Genomic DNA, 12,058 nt, shown 5'->3' with positions numbered 1-12,058 from the left:
AAACATACACATATGACCCTATGGGTCATAACAGCATGTTTGCTGGCAGTCTGTTTGAAAGCAGAGAGAGAGAAGCCTGCAGGAGCTCCTCCACCATCAGCCTGGAACCAATCACCTCCTGGTCACCTCCTACACTCTCGATCACTCTCTCACTCCCTCAGCTCACACACCTGCCACACATCACACTCAACCAGGAGCACCTTTACACAGGGACACAGAAGAGGTGACACATAGGCCAGGCCAGAGGCGGCGTTTCAGAACAACTAGAGGGTGGCAAAAAAAGTGACCATTTAAAGGTTTAATGACATTCACTTTTACACCACATTCAAAGTCTTTGTCCTGGTCCTTCAAAAGTGTACAAAAAGTTTTAAGTGAAAATTCCATTCCAGTGATCAATGGCAGGTGTTTTTCTCTCACATTTCTAAAGCCTTTTCAACTGCAATGAAAAAAGAAATCTTTGCCTGCGGGTGTCGCTGGTGAGGGATTTTGCCTGTCAATCATCGCCTCTGCTCCGCCCCCCCCAAAGGAAAGGATAGGGGAGGGGAGGGGCGAGGAGGAGAGTGGGCGGGATTATTCGACAGTGACCTCACTGTCGAAGGGCCAAGCTCAGATTACTTTTCAGCCTAATTATTCAGAAAACCCCAGACCACAGAAAATCCACTGAATGTTTTAAGTTCAGGTTTTTTGGGTGTAATTGAGGTCATAAAACCCCAAATAAAACATTGAAAATAAAAAAAGTGAAAATGAATGTCATGATACCTTTAAGCCTGAGTTAATCCATTTAGACCTGAGACCCATTCTAAAAACACCCTCTAAATCAGGGGTGTCAAACTCATTTTGGGGTTGGGGCCAGATTGGTCAAATGGTGACTTGAGGTGGGCCGGAACCAGTTGCGGACGCACATGCGCGCTCACACGCACTCAGACACATGCTACTAACTATGCATATCACTTTTTTTTTATGTATTAAGAAGAATAGCTACTTTAATTATTGACATTAAAAACAAACAATGCAATTTGTAATAATAATAATAATAATAATAATAATAATAATAATAATAATAATAATAATAATAATAAACCATTTTAAGTAGAATAATTCAATTTGAAGTTAAACAATACCTGGTAATGTGTGTGGGTCGTTAAATAATTAGATTTATAGAACAACAGTGGTGTAAAGTAACTAATTACATTTACTCAAGTACTGTACCTAAGATTTGACGTATTTTTACTTTACTAGAGTATTTCCAATTTCCAGTACTTTTACTTCTACTCCATTACATCTCAGTCACTACTGTGACATAACAGTATATCACTTTAAAAATGTTTTATGAAGATTAGCTACTTTAATTATTGACATTAAAAACAAACAATGCAAATTAAACTAGAAAAAGTGCTCCTCGGAGCACAGGTCTCCGCCAGGTCAGGTAGGTTATTTTGGCCTCCTGGTGGCGCTATATACAAATCATAACCTACGTTTTCAGAAAAACTTATATATTTTTATTCAAAATAAATGAATAAAAATCATGTTGCTATATATCGTCTCTGTTGGGTGGAAACCTCATGTGTCCAAAACTGTTACTTTTCAGGATTCAAATTCAAAAGTATCAAAAGTAGCAGATCTACAAGCTTGAAACGCGACGCTTCGCGCCGCGTTTCAAGCTTGTAGATCTGCTGCTTTTGATACTTTTGTGTGACGCTGTAGTTAGTATGATCAAGTAGGGCGTTAATTTACGGGGGGAAAAAACTGAAAAAGTTAGTGAGATGGTGAGATAAGTGGTTTCTGCCTGACAACTACAATATATTGTAACAACTAAAATGACTGTAATGACACGCCCCAAACAGGGAGGCCAAGTTTTAAAGTGATTAATGAATGTATGGTTGCAGAAAGAAAACAAGCGTCTATAAGTGTCTACATTTAAATAATACATCTAAAATCACATTAATCTGCAGTAAACATTCAGTTGTGAAGGAAATATGAATAAAATACCAGAGTTGAGGTTAATGTTAATGTTAATCTAGGGTGTGGCGTCTGCCATCCCCTGCGACCCCAAATGAGGGCCCTGGGCCAGGCCTACACATTATGACATGTCCCCTACGACCTCAGGGTCCTAACAAAAGTTAAACCCATATCACAACAGACAAGAACGCCCTTTGTATTAAACACATCTGTGTCCAGATCCTGCAGTTATATGCTTTCTGATTTCAAGTTAGACCTGTATTACAGCAGATATGGATGACTTTGTCATATCAGACAAAGAATGTTAGGATCAAAACAGATCTGTGTGCTGCCTTGATAGCCTAAGCTAGCAGCTGGCTTTCTATCCACCAGGCCTGACCTCTAGTTTATACATGAACCCTAGCATCCGTATTCTGGGCATGTCATAATGGGTGAAGAGATTTGATGTTGTGGGGAAAAGGAGCAGACCTAGTACAGAGCCCTGGGGTACCCGGGCAACTAGGGTTTAAGTGGTTATGGGCCCACTCAGCCTATAACTACACAGTGCAGTGTTGCTCTGCAGACACTAATGAAACAATCCATCAGTACTGAGAAGTACTTTTAGACAAACCATCGCTGTGGGTGTGTCAGCAATATTCAGCTGATAACATGCAAGTTTGACAAATGACAGCCACATCTACCACTAATAATATGAATTGATACTAATATTATGCTATAAAAGAACAACAACATTTGGCTTAACGTTTCTCTTGTCTTCGTCTCCAGGTGGTTGCCAGGAAGTACCGTGGAGGGTGGAGTTTACCAACACCTGCCCCGCAGAGAGAGAGATTGAGTTTGCGTACCTGTAATATACGTGTATATTCATCCGGAGTCTTTGAAGATGTAGCCTCGGAAACCCATGCTTTTTTTTTTGTTACAAAAGAAAAAAAGCCTGGGGGAGCCATGCAGGAACGATGGTCTTAGGACCTTGTTATCTCCTAACCAATCAGAGTGCAGAGGGGCGTCGCTCTAAATATAAATTTGGTGACGTCAGCGTGCTCCGTGCACAGGCCGGGGGGGGGGGGGGGGGGGAGGCGGGGACATAGATTGGTGAAGCAATAGGAAGCCACGCACAAATCCGGGCGGCTGTGTTTGGATCCGCCCTTCAAGACCATGGATTGAGCTCGTAGCCTCAGGCTATTGAAGATGTGACAGAGGGAGGACAGTTGGAAAGAGACATTTGTGTTGCACACCTGGATATCACACAATGATTCAAATAGAGGCAGCAGTAAAATAAGGTACAATGAATACAGGAGATGATGAACATTCTCCACTAAAAGATGCTGTCATTTTGTTGCCCAAATCGTTTTTATAATTATTTGTTTTGGACAAATGGGAAAATGATTAAGGGTGTACATAGAATGTTTGTAGCTACATCCAATACTAAGTTACAGTTTGCAACCACCCAGACACTTTGATCTGAATCATTTGACACCAGAGTTCAAGTTGTTCCTCTACACTCAAAAACACTTAAACCCTAGCGTCCGCATTATGTTTGGCATTTTTTTGGCGAATATATTTGGTGTAGAGGGAAATACTAGCAGTCCTAGTATAGAGCCCTGGGGAACAGCGGTCAGCTCAGTATAGGCTATAGGGTTTCAGTGGTTTTAAGTATGGCAGAAGGTAAGAGCTCTATGTATGAAATAACTGTATTGGTCATGATGGAAACCATTCCACCATTTTGAGTGGTATTCTGCCATGTTGAGTGTTTTTTCAGTGGTGTTGGAAGTGAGGCGTTTCTACACCAAAGCAATCATGATACCAGTTTAATGTGTTCTGGCCTTATAATCCTCTCCCTCTCCAGGGAACTGTTTATTAAAACTGATTTCACGACTAGACGAGTCCGTGTGGCTTTGTTTTTGTGTTTGGAATATATTAATCTCTATAACCAGATATCTGCATTTGAACACAGGATCTAAAGGCAAGGGACAATTTCTATTTTTTGTCAGTGACATAAATCAGTGGTTCTCAACCTGTGGGTCGGGGTCCCCAGGAGGATCCCCACATGATTTTTGGGGGGTCCCCAGATGACAGTTACAATTTAAGGACTTTTAAGAAAAGAAAAAGAAGAATACCATTACTGCATCAAAATAACCAACAAACTATACTATAAAAACTTAAGCCAAATTGTCAAATAATATAAGAAAGAGGAAACATTTTTTAATATAGCCGATCTACAAACTTATAGATCGGCTATTTTAACAATATTTATCTGTGGAACCGAGTCAAACTAAATTGTATGCCTCAACTCATACAATTCCAAGTGCTTGTCAGGGTGGGGGGTCCCCAGTTCAAATATGATTATTTTGGGGGGTCACGGCCTGAAAAGGTTGTGAACCACTGACATAAATGACAGTTTGATGTCAGATTTGAGAGGTTAGAGCTTCCAGACTGAGACACATCTTTAGAACTCTGATTTGAATCATTTTTAACCACCTATGAATGTGGTTCAAACCTGATGAGCAAAAGTGTTCATGCGTCAAATCATAATGGCTGCCAGTCTGAACATAACCAATGTGTGTTGTGTGAAAATAGTCCTGGCAAAGAAAATCTTTCTACTGTCCTTGAGACTTCAAGGAAAAATATGTCCAAAAGCCAAGACTAATAAATAAATGAAGAACATCAGATATAGAATCAGATCATCTTTATTTAAAAAAAAGAAAAAAGTTTAAAAAGCAACAGACCATAACAACAATGTCACATAATAAATGTACTATTAACTCTGCATTACTGGTTGGTTATTACAGTATGAGAAAATATGAAACAAATACAAAACATGGGTTAATCTTCACAATCTGAAGCCCATATGAACCATATTTACAAAGTCTAAATATTAACAGGTTCACAAATGCTCACAATTTGGCAAATTATCAGTGGAATGGAGTGAAAAGATTTAAAGACATTTTCCACTTTATAAAAGGTAAAAAGGCTCAGATAAGACATAGTGGACTATGCTGTCCATGTTGTATCATTATTCCACTAGTTAAGAGTCACATGTTGTTATTACTCTAACTAGCCTCACTAGTGAGCAGTGAAAACCTGACATGGAATCAACATAATGACTTGGAGTTGTGTCAGTGGAGTGGAGACTCAATACAACTGAAGTGAGATTATAAAAACAACAAACATCACATCCTGGTGTCTTTGTGAGGAAGATGAACATTTGTTGAAGACAATAATCACTTCCTGCCTTTATTTACATTTCACAATACAATGTCCATGTTGTATCATGAGTCAAGACTCTGAGAAATGATTCTACATAACATTGAATGAACGTGTGTGTGTGTGTGTGTGTGTGTGTGTGTGTGTGTGTGTGTGTGTGTGTGTGTGTGTGTGTGTGGGTATTACTATATGCTTGTGAGGGTCAGATTTACCCTCCAGTAGAATTTTTTCTACCCCCCCAATATATTTTTTAAAGGTGTATAATTAGTAAAAGTTTCAGGTTGGGGTCAGGGTTAGGATTAGACATTTAGCGGTCAGGTGTAGGAGTCAGGGTTAGAGTTAAAACATTTTTTTTTTTTAATTATTGGGGGGGTGGCGGCGCTGTCGAATAATCGAAAAATATTCGCCAGGGCTGTCCGAATTTCGAATTGGCTCAAGGTCAGATTGTGGCATCCCTACAAGCTAACAACGTCGTTAGCTTGTAGATCTGCAATGATTTGGCTGTTTTTCATCTATTTTCAATGGCATCTAAAAACTGTGTGCCATGTCCTCACAAGTATAGTAATACAAACTATACTGTGTGTGTGTGTGTGTGTGTGTGTGTGTGTGTGTGTGTGTGTGTGTGTGTGTGTGTGTGTGTGTGTGTGTGTGTGTGTGTGTGTGTGTGTACTGTATAGTGTTACAGTTGAGGCTGAAACCTCGTATCTGGTTCTTTTTTAACCCATTTTCAGAAAATTAACAGTTTTGGACATACAAGGTTTCCATCCAACAGAGATGATATGTGTGTGTTTATTCTGTGTGTGTGTGTGTGTGTGTGTGTGTGTGTGTGTGTGTGTGTGTGTGTGTGTGTGTGTGTGTGTGTGTGTGTGTGTGTGTGTGTGTGTGCGCGCGCGCGCGCTTACTGTAAGTGTGTACAGTGTGTGTGTGTGTATTTGTGTGAGCGTGTGTTTACCATGTGTGTTTGGTGTGTATGTGTTTGTGTGTTTACTGTATGTGTGAGCGTGATTGTGTGTGTGTTTGTGTTTATGTGTGGGCGTGCACATTTTCATGCGTGTGTATGTGTGCACATGTGTGTGTTTTATTATGTGTGTACATACAGTAGTGTAGCATCACATCAGCATCAGTGTGTGTTCCTACAGGACACAGGATGTTACTGAACCTCCTACATCTGACACAGAGACACTGAGGAACCAGACCTCCCTCCATACCTCCAGCACACAAACCCAGCACAGAGTGGTTCATCAGTAAATGTGGTCTGGTAGGTGTAAAGGTGTGTCAGTGTGTCAGAGAACACTTTGTAGAAACACAAAGTGCCAGCAGAGCAGTCTACATACACTGCTACTCTGTGGGAGTCAGAGGGACTGACAGGGAGGACAGTCCTCTTATTATTGTACCAGACAGCATACGTGTTGTTACCATCAATACATTCCAGACTCCAGGACTTGTCATTGCGTCCTAACACACAGTCAACAACCCCTCCTCTCCTGTTGATTCCTCTGTATGTCACTGATATAGAAAACTCTATACTCCACTCTACCTCCCAGTAACAGCGTCCAGTCAGACTCTCTCCACACAGAACCTGTGTATAGACGTCAAATCTGTCTGGATGGTCAGGATATGGTTGCTTCTCCTCCACAAGTGTTGCCTTCTTGTTGTTCTCAGACAGAGAGAGGTTTCTGTTTGCTGTGTTTGGATCCAGTGTGAGTTCACACACATCTGATGAGGAAAAAATGATACAATACAGTTTACAATCAAATATAACTTCATCATAATATATAAATATAATGAATAATTATGAATTGTTACTGTCTGGAAGAAACCTTGTATCTCCATATTTACACTCTTTATGTTTTTAAATGAATGTCCTACTTCATGGTGTGTGTGTGTGTGTGTGTGTATGTGTGTGTGTGTGTGTGTGTGTGTGTGTGTGTGTGTGTGTGTGTGTGTGTGTGTGTGTGTGTGTGTGTGGTGTGTGTGTGTGGGTGTGTGTGTGTGTGTGTACTGTATAGTGTTACTGTTGAGGCTGAAACCTCGTATCTGGTTATTTTTTAACCCATTTTATGAAAAGTAACAGTTTTGGACATTCAAGGTTTCCATCCGACAGAGATGACATGTGTGTGTGCGTGCGTGCGTGCGTGTACAGTGTGTTCTTTACTCAGTGTGTGTGTGTGTGTGTGTGTGTGTGTGTGTGTGTGTTTGTACACTATGTGTGTGTTTGTGTGTGTGTGTGTGTGTGTGTGTCTATAAAAGCTCTAAATAGCAGATCTACAAGCTCACAACGCTATGCGACGCGTTGGTGGAGAGTTGGTGCAACACATGCGCCACTTAAAGACATGCACGTGCACACACACACACACACAAGCCAGCAATGCACATGTGCGAGCCAGCACTGCACACGTTCGCGCGCACACACACACACACACACACACACACATGCGTGCGCACACTTGACCGTGTGTGTTTGTGTGTTCGTCCGAGCACGGCCTCACAGCTGCAGCTGATTACTTTAAAGTAAATAAAGTAAGTAAAAATACTTAAAAGTACACATCAAATACAGTAGTACCGCTTCAACACTAGCACACACACATCGAATAGAGTACCGCCTGCATGCCAGCGCCCACACATCAAATACATACAGTACTGCCTGAATGACAGTACACACTCATCAAACGGAGTAGGCAAGAACACAAAAAACAAATAAACTCCACGTTTATCTTTCATTGAGATTTAAAGCACAACTTGGTGGTAAGCAGAGGCTGCTTTCATGTTCTTTCACCCCTGGTTAAAGGCAATGGTTTAATCCAGAGTGATTTGATAGGTCGTAACCACAGTGGGTCGTACGGTACTAAAATTACAACAAGATATCGGGAGAGAGAACCAGCTTCTTGAACCAGCAGCAACACGAGGAAAGGCAACGCACATTGCAGAGGAATATGAACTGATTTTGCTGCTCATGAACGATATAGCAGGAATTATGTTGAACAGTAAATAGCGGGTGGATCTTATAAGAGCCTTTTTTTAATGTTTTTGTTACCCCGAGAGGGCACAAAATGGACCCTCAAGGGCCGGCCGTCACGGGTGTGTCCCTGCTTTTACTCGTACAGTGCCAGTTCTCCCTCCCCCCCGCCCACTCGTGGCCCCGACAGTCCCGCAACACGGTGCTGCTGCTTTGCCAATGTTTATAACAGAGTTTAGGTATTTCTGATCTATATATATTATATTCAGTCCAAATATAAATACAATACATATTTTAAACATAATCATCTTTGTCATCACAGTACTTTATAGCAGTCTCTGAATTCAGGCATGCACATAGACACATTAACTATGCTTAGCTTTTGAGACAGATGAAGTGTGCACAATATATTCCAATGTATATAATTGTATTATGTTTATATCATACTGTACAACACAATAAAGCCAGCGGCTTGTTGTTCACATGTAGGCTACTGTAGGCTACTGTATGACTAGGCTATGTGCAATCTCTTACATGTAGTTACTTTATCAGCTGAAGCTCTATAATTCAGCTCTCTTCAACAAACTGAGACAGCAACGCTTTTTAGTTAAATGTGTGTGTGTTAAATGTGTGTGTGTGTGTGTTAAATGTGTGTGTGTGTTAAATGTGTGTGTGTGTGTGTGTGTGTGTGTGTGTGTGTGTGTGTGTGTGTGTGTTAAATGTGTGTGTCGGGGCCGTGAGTGGCCGGCGGGCGGGGGACGAGAACTGGAACTGTACGTGCAAAGGCGCTAGGGACGCGTCACGGGTCCATTTGGTTACACTCCCAGAGTTAAATTAACACCGGTAAATGAACACTGGAGGGGTCCCTGTGTATATCTGTTGTATGCAGTTCGGCCCGGGAAATACAGTATGTGACAAACTGTGAGAGCCCAACATTTTAATGAACAGCAGCAGCTGCCTTTTTCTCTTCATTAAATATTATTGGCTATAATTCATGAACAACAATTCTACCTTTTCACAGCAGTTGGGCTCATTCTGTTTTTCAAAGTGACTGTCCCACTCAGCAGTTATTGATTAGATTTAACATATTAATTTGGAATGAGCAATGCCTTTGATGTGAGGACGAGAGGTATGCTGATTAGACAGACTGACAGCTGCCGCAGCACTTCATTTAGCCTGCTTTATCCTGTTGGATTCATTCAACATATATGCTTCATATAGCCTACATATAGCCTGTTGCTGGCCGCCACAGAATCTAATTATTAGGCTAATATAAAAACAAGAGGCTTCAGGGGGAAATGATCGATCGCTTTGTAACTCCAAGTAAGTTTCAATCACTTTGGTTTATGAACAAAGGCTTTGATCTGAAATGGTAGTTGATAGCCTACAGGACACATGGTAATCCACACGGCAGTAGAAAACATTTAGCCTCCCTCCCGAAAGACTGTTGACTTTATTATTTACTGTAGCTCCAACTGATGATAACTGCCACAAGGAATTAATAATCAGACTTTGAAGATAACAGAGAGAGAGTTTGAATGGCAGACATCCCTTCAGAATTACGTGCAAGACCGGGTATCATGCATCCTGCGCAGCGTGCCCATAGAGTTATGATATATTGTGTGCCGCGCTTAACCGTCCGACCACAAGGAAATAAACAAAAACCCCTTAAAACGTTCCCTAAATCTACAAAGTAACTACAGTAGTTGCTAAAGCTGTCAAATACTAGTAGGGAAGTAAAAAGTAAAATATTTGCAAGAGATATACTGTAGTGGAGTAGAAATATAAAGTACCTCAAGATTTTACTCAAGTACAGTACTTGAGTCAATGCACTTTCCACCAATGACTACATTTCCTAATAAGCAGATGGGGGTAGAGTAGCCAAAAACTGTACTCAAGTAAAGTTACGAATCCAAATAAGTATTTCAGTAAGTATCTAGTAGAAAGGATCAGATTTAATGTTTAAATAATGAGAGCAGAATTAATGTAATAAAAATGTACAAAATATGAATGTGTAACTGCATGTCCAATAGAAATAAACAAAATATTGAATAGCATTATGCAAATTCAAATATGACCTAAACCTATCCCTTTAACCACTTTCAACCTGGAGGAGTCACTATGTTGGGCATGTCATTATAGGCAAAACCTTTCAAAAATAACAAATAGAATATCTATTTCACTCAGTCTGGCCTGTGCCCTGAGATGAGTTTGACTCCCCTGATTTAAACCTATATCAACACTTGTTTCATTAGAGAGAAGCTACCATTAATTAAAGTACTTCTGTTTTGTGTGCTCTTATAGGCCAGAGGGTTTGCATTCAGAGAGGAAGTGATGAAAGCTTTGAGAAGTAGGTACTCAGTAGCTTGATGAATATATCAACCTTAGTGTATAATTCTAGAATCCTACAGTATGTGGACACCACAGGTAGGCGGGGTTCACCCCAATACTAAGCTGGTAATTCGTAACAAAACCCAGGAAGTAAGATTCTGTATTAATTTGGTTAATAGCAACGTATTATAGTTGGGGTTATTATCGTCTTAAATCACAGTAGGATGTGAATGAATTAATGTCAAATGCTGCTGTGTATATGAGCTGTTCATCTAAATTCATCTGATTTCATGAATAAAACAGAATACACACTTACACTTCCTCAAGCCTGGTTTCAGCATCTTCTCTCCACCATGTCCGACACTGAGGGTGAAGGAGAGACAAAGTCAGGCCTGTATATTCTACTATTCTACTATTCTACTACTGTCACTAGATAATAGAAACAATGATTGATAACAATGTTCACCATCAAACATTAAACATTGCTATACATCATCACAGTATGATTTAGATACTCTAAACATACTAGAACACATTTGAGTGGCAGCAGGTCTCTCCATACCTGAGAGCCTCCAGTGGTAGAGCAGAGAGTTGATCAGTGTCTCCTAGGTGATTGTAGTTTAAGTCCAACACTTTGAGATGGGAGTTGGATCTCAGAGCTGAGACCAGATAAGAACAACCTTCCTCTGTGACCAGACAGCCTGACAACCTATAGTGCGACACACACACACACACACACACACACACACACACACACACACACACACACACACACACACACACACACACACACACACACACACACACACACACACACACACACACACACACACACACACAGTTTACATTCATTTAACTCTGACCAATCTCCCTGATTTTCTATCTACAAAAAATTGATATTTTAATATGGAACTATTGGAGACAATATATTTCTATTAGAACCCACAGAGACACCCATGCAGTGCTAAGTCAGTGTTGTGGAGGGTCTCACAGCACACCACTGCTCCAACTGGTCCAGACTTTGCACAAATATTGCTCAGTGGTCATTGGGATTGCTGCTTTACGCACCGTTAATGTATTTTGTAAACACGTTGTTACATATACATTTTTATAGTTTTTTTTGCCCCACATGTCAGTGTTTATGTCATTCATAAAATCACTCTGCAAGTGATCCAGACAAGTTCTCTGTTGTCCCAAATGTGTGTACCATTTGTCATTTAATATCATGTAGACAAGGTTACTGAGCATAATCATTTTCCAATATTGGACTAATTTATTCCCAACTTCTTCCCAACCATTGAACGTTTTTATTGTGGGAAATGAAGAGGGAATAATTCACAACTTTGTTTATTCTCCTCTATCTAGCCTATAACGTATTCATTCAAACCAATGTTACATGTGCATGCACACATCATTTGTTATCTGTATTAAATGAAAACACCACCCTGGATTCACAACACATTCTCTAATGACTTTTTCCTTTTCAGAATTAAAACTACATTGCTGCCTACATGTATACAAATACAAATACATGATCAATACAAATTACAGTGAAAGCTGATGGGGACAGCTGGGAGGAGGCCTGGTAGTGTCTGTAGTACAGGGGGGCTT

At 40.4% G+C, this 12,058-nt stretch overlaps 1 protein-coding gene across 4 annotated transcripts in view; it reads right to left on the bottom strand.

The window, feature by feature from the left end:
• LOC308080764 (NACHT, LRR and PYD domains-containing protein 3-like) overlaps nucleotides 1-12,058 on the bottom strand; it is a 167,440-nt gene that overhangs the window by 122,991 nt on the left and 32,391 nt on the right. The window contains exons 11-13 of one of the 4 annotated variants that reach the window (XM_080422733.1): nucleotides 11,010-11,156; nucleotides 10,764-10,810; nucleotides 6,315-6,876 (exon numbers count right to left, since the gene is read on the bottom strand). The exons of 1 other annotated variant lie outside the window; for it this stretch is intronic. In XM_080422733.1, coding sequence (XP_080278859.1) covers nucleotides 6,323-6,876; nucleotides 10,764-10,810; nucleotides 11,010-11,156 — 748 coding nt within the window. In that variant the 3' untranslated portion in view covers nucleotides 6,315-6,322. Of the gene's footprint in view, nucleotides 1-5,753; nucleotides 6,877-10,759; nucleotides 10,811-11,009; nucleotides 11,157-12,058 lie in introns of those variants that run through there. 2 more of the 4 variants (XM_080422732.1, XM_080422735.1) reach the window with 2 other exon arrangements.

The sequence above is a fragment of the Gymnoscopelus braueri genome (assembly GCF_963280865.1).
Source record: "Gymnoscopelus braueri genome assembly, chromosome: 24".
Taxonomy (NCBI): domain Eukaryota; kingdom Metazoa; phylum Chordata; class Actinopteri; order Myctophiformes; family Myctophidae; genus Gymnoscopelus; species Gymnoscopelus braueri.
This window is presented reverse-complemented; position numbering and strand designations above follow the sequence as displayed.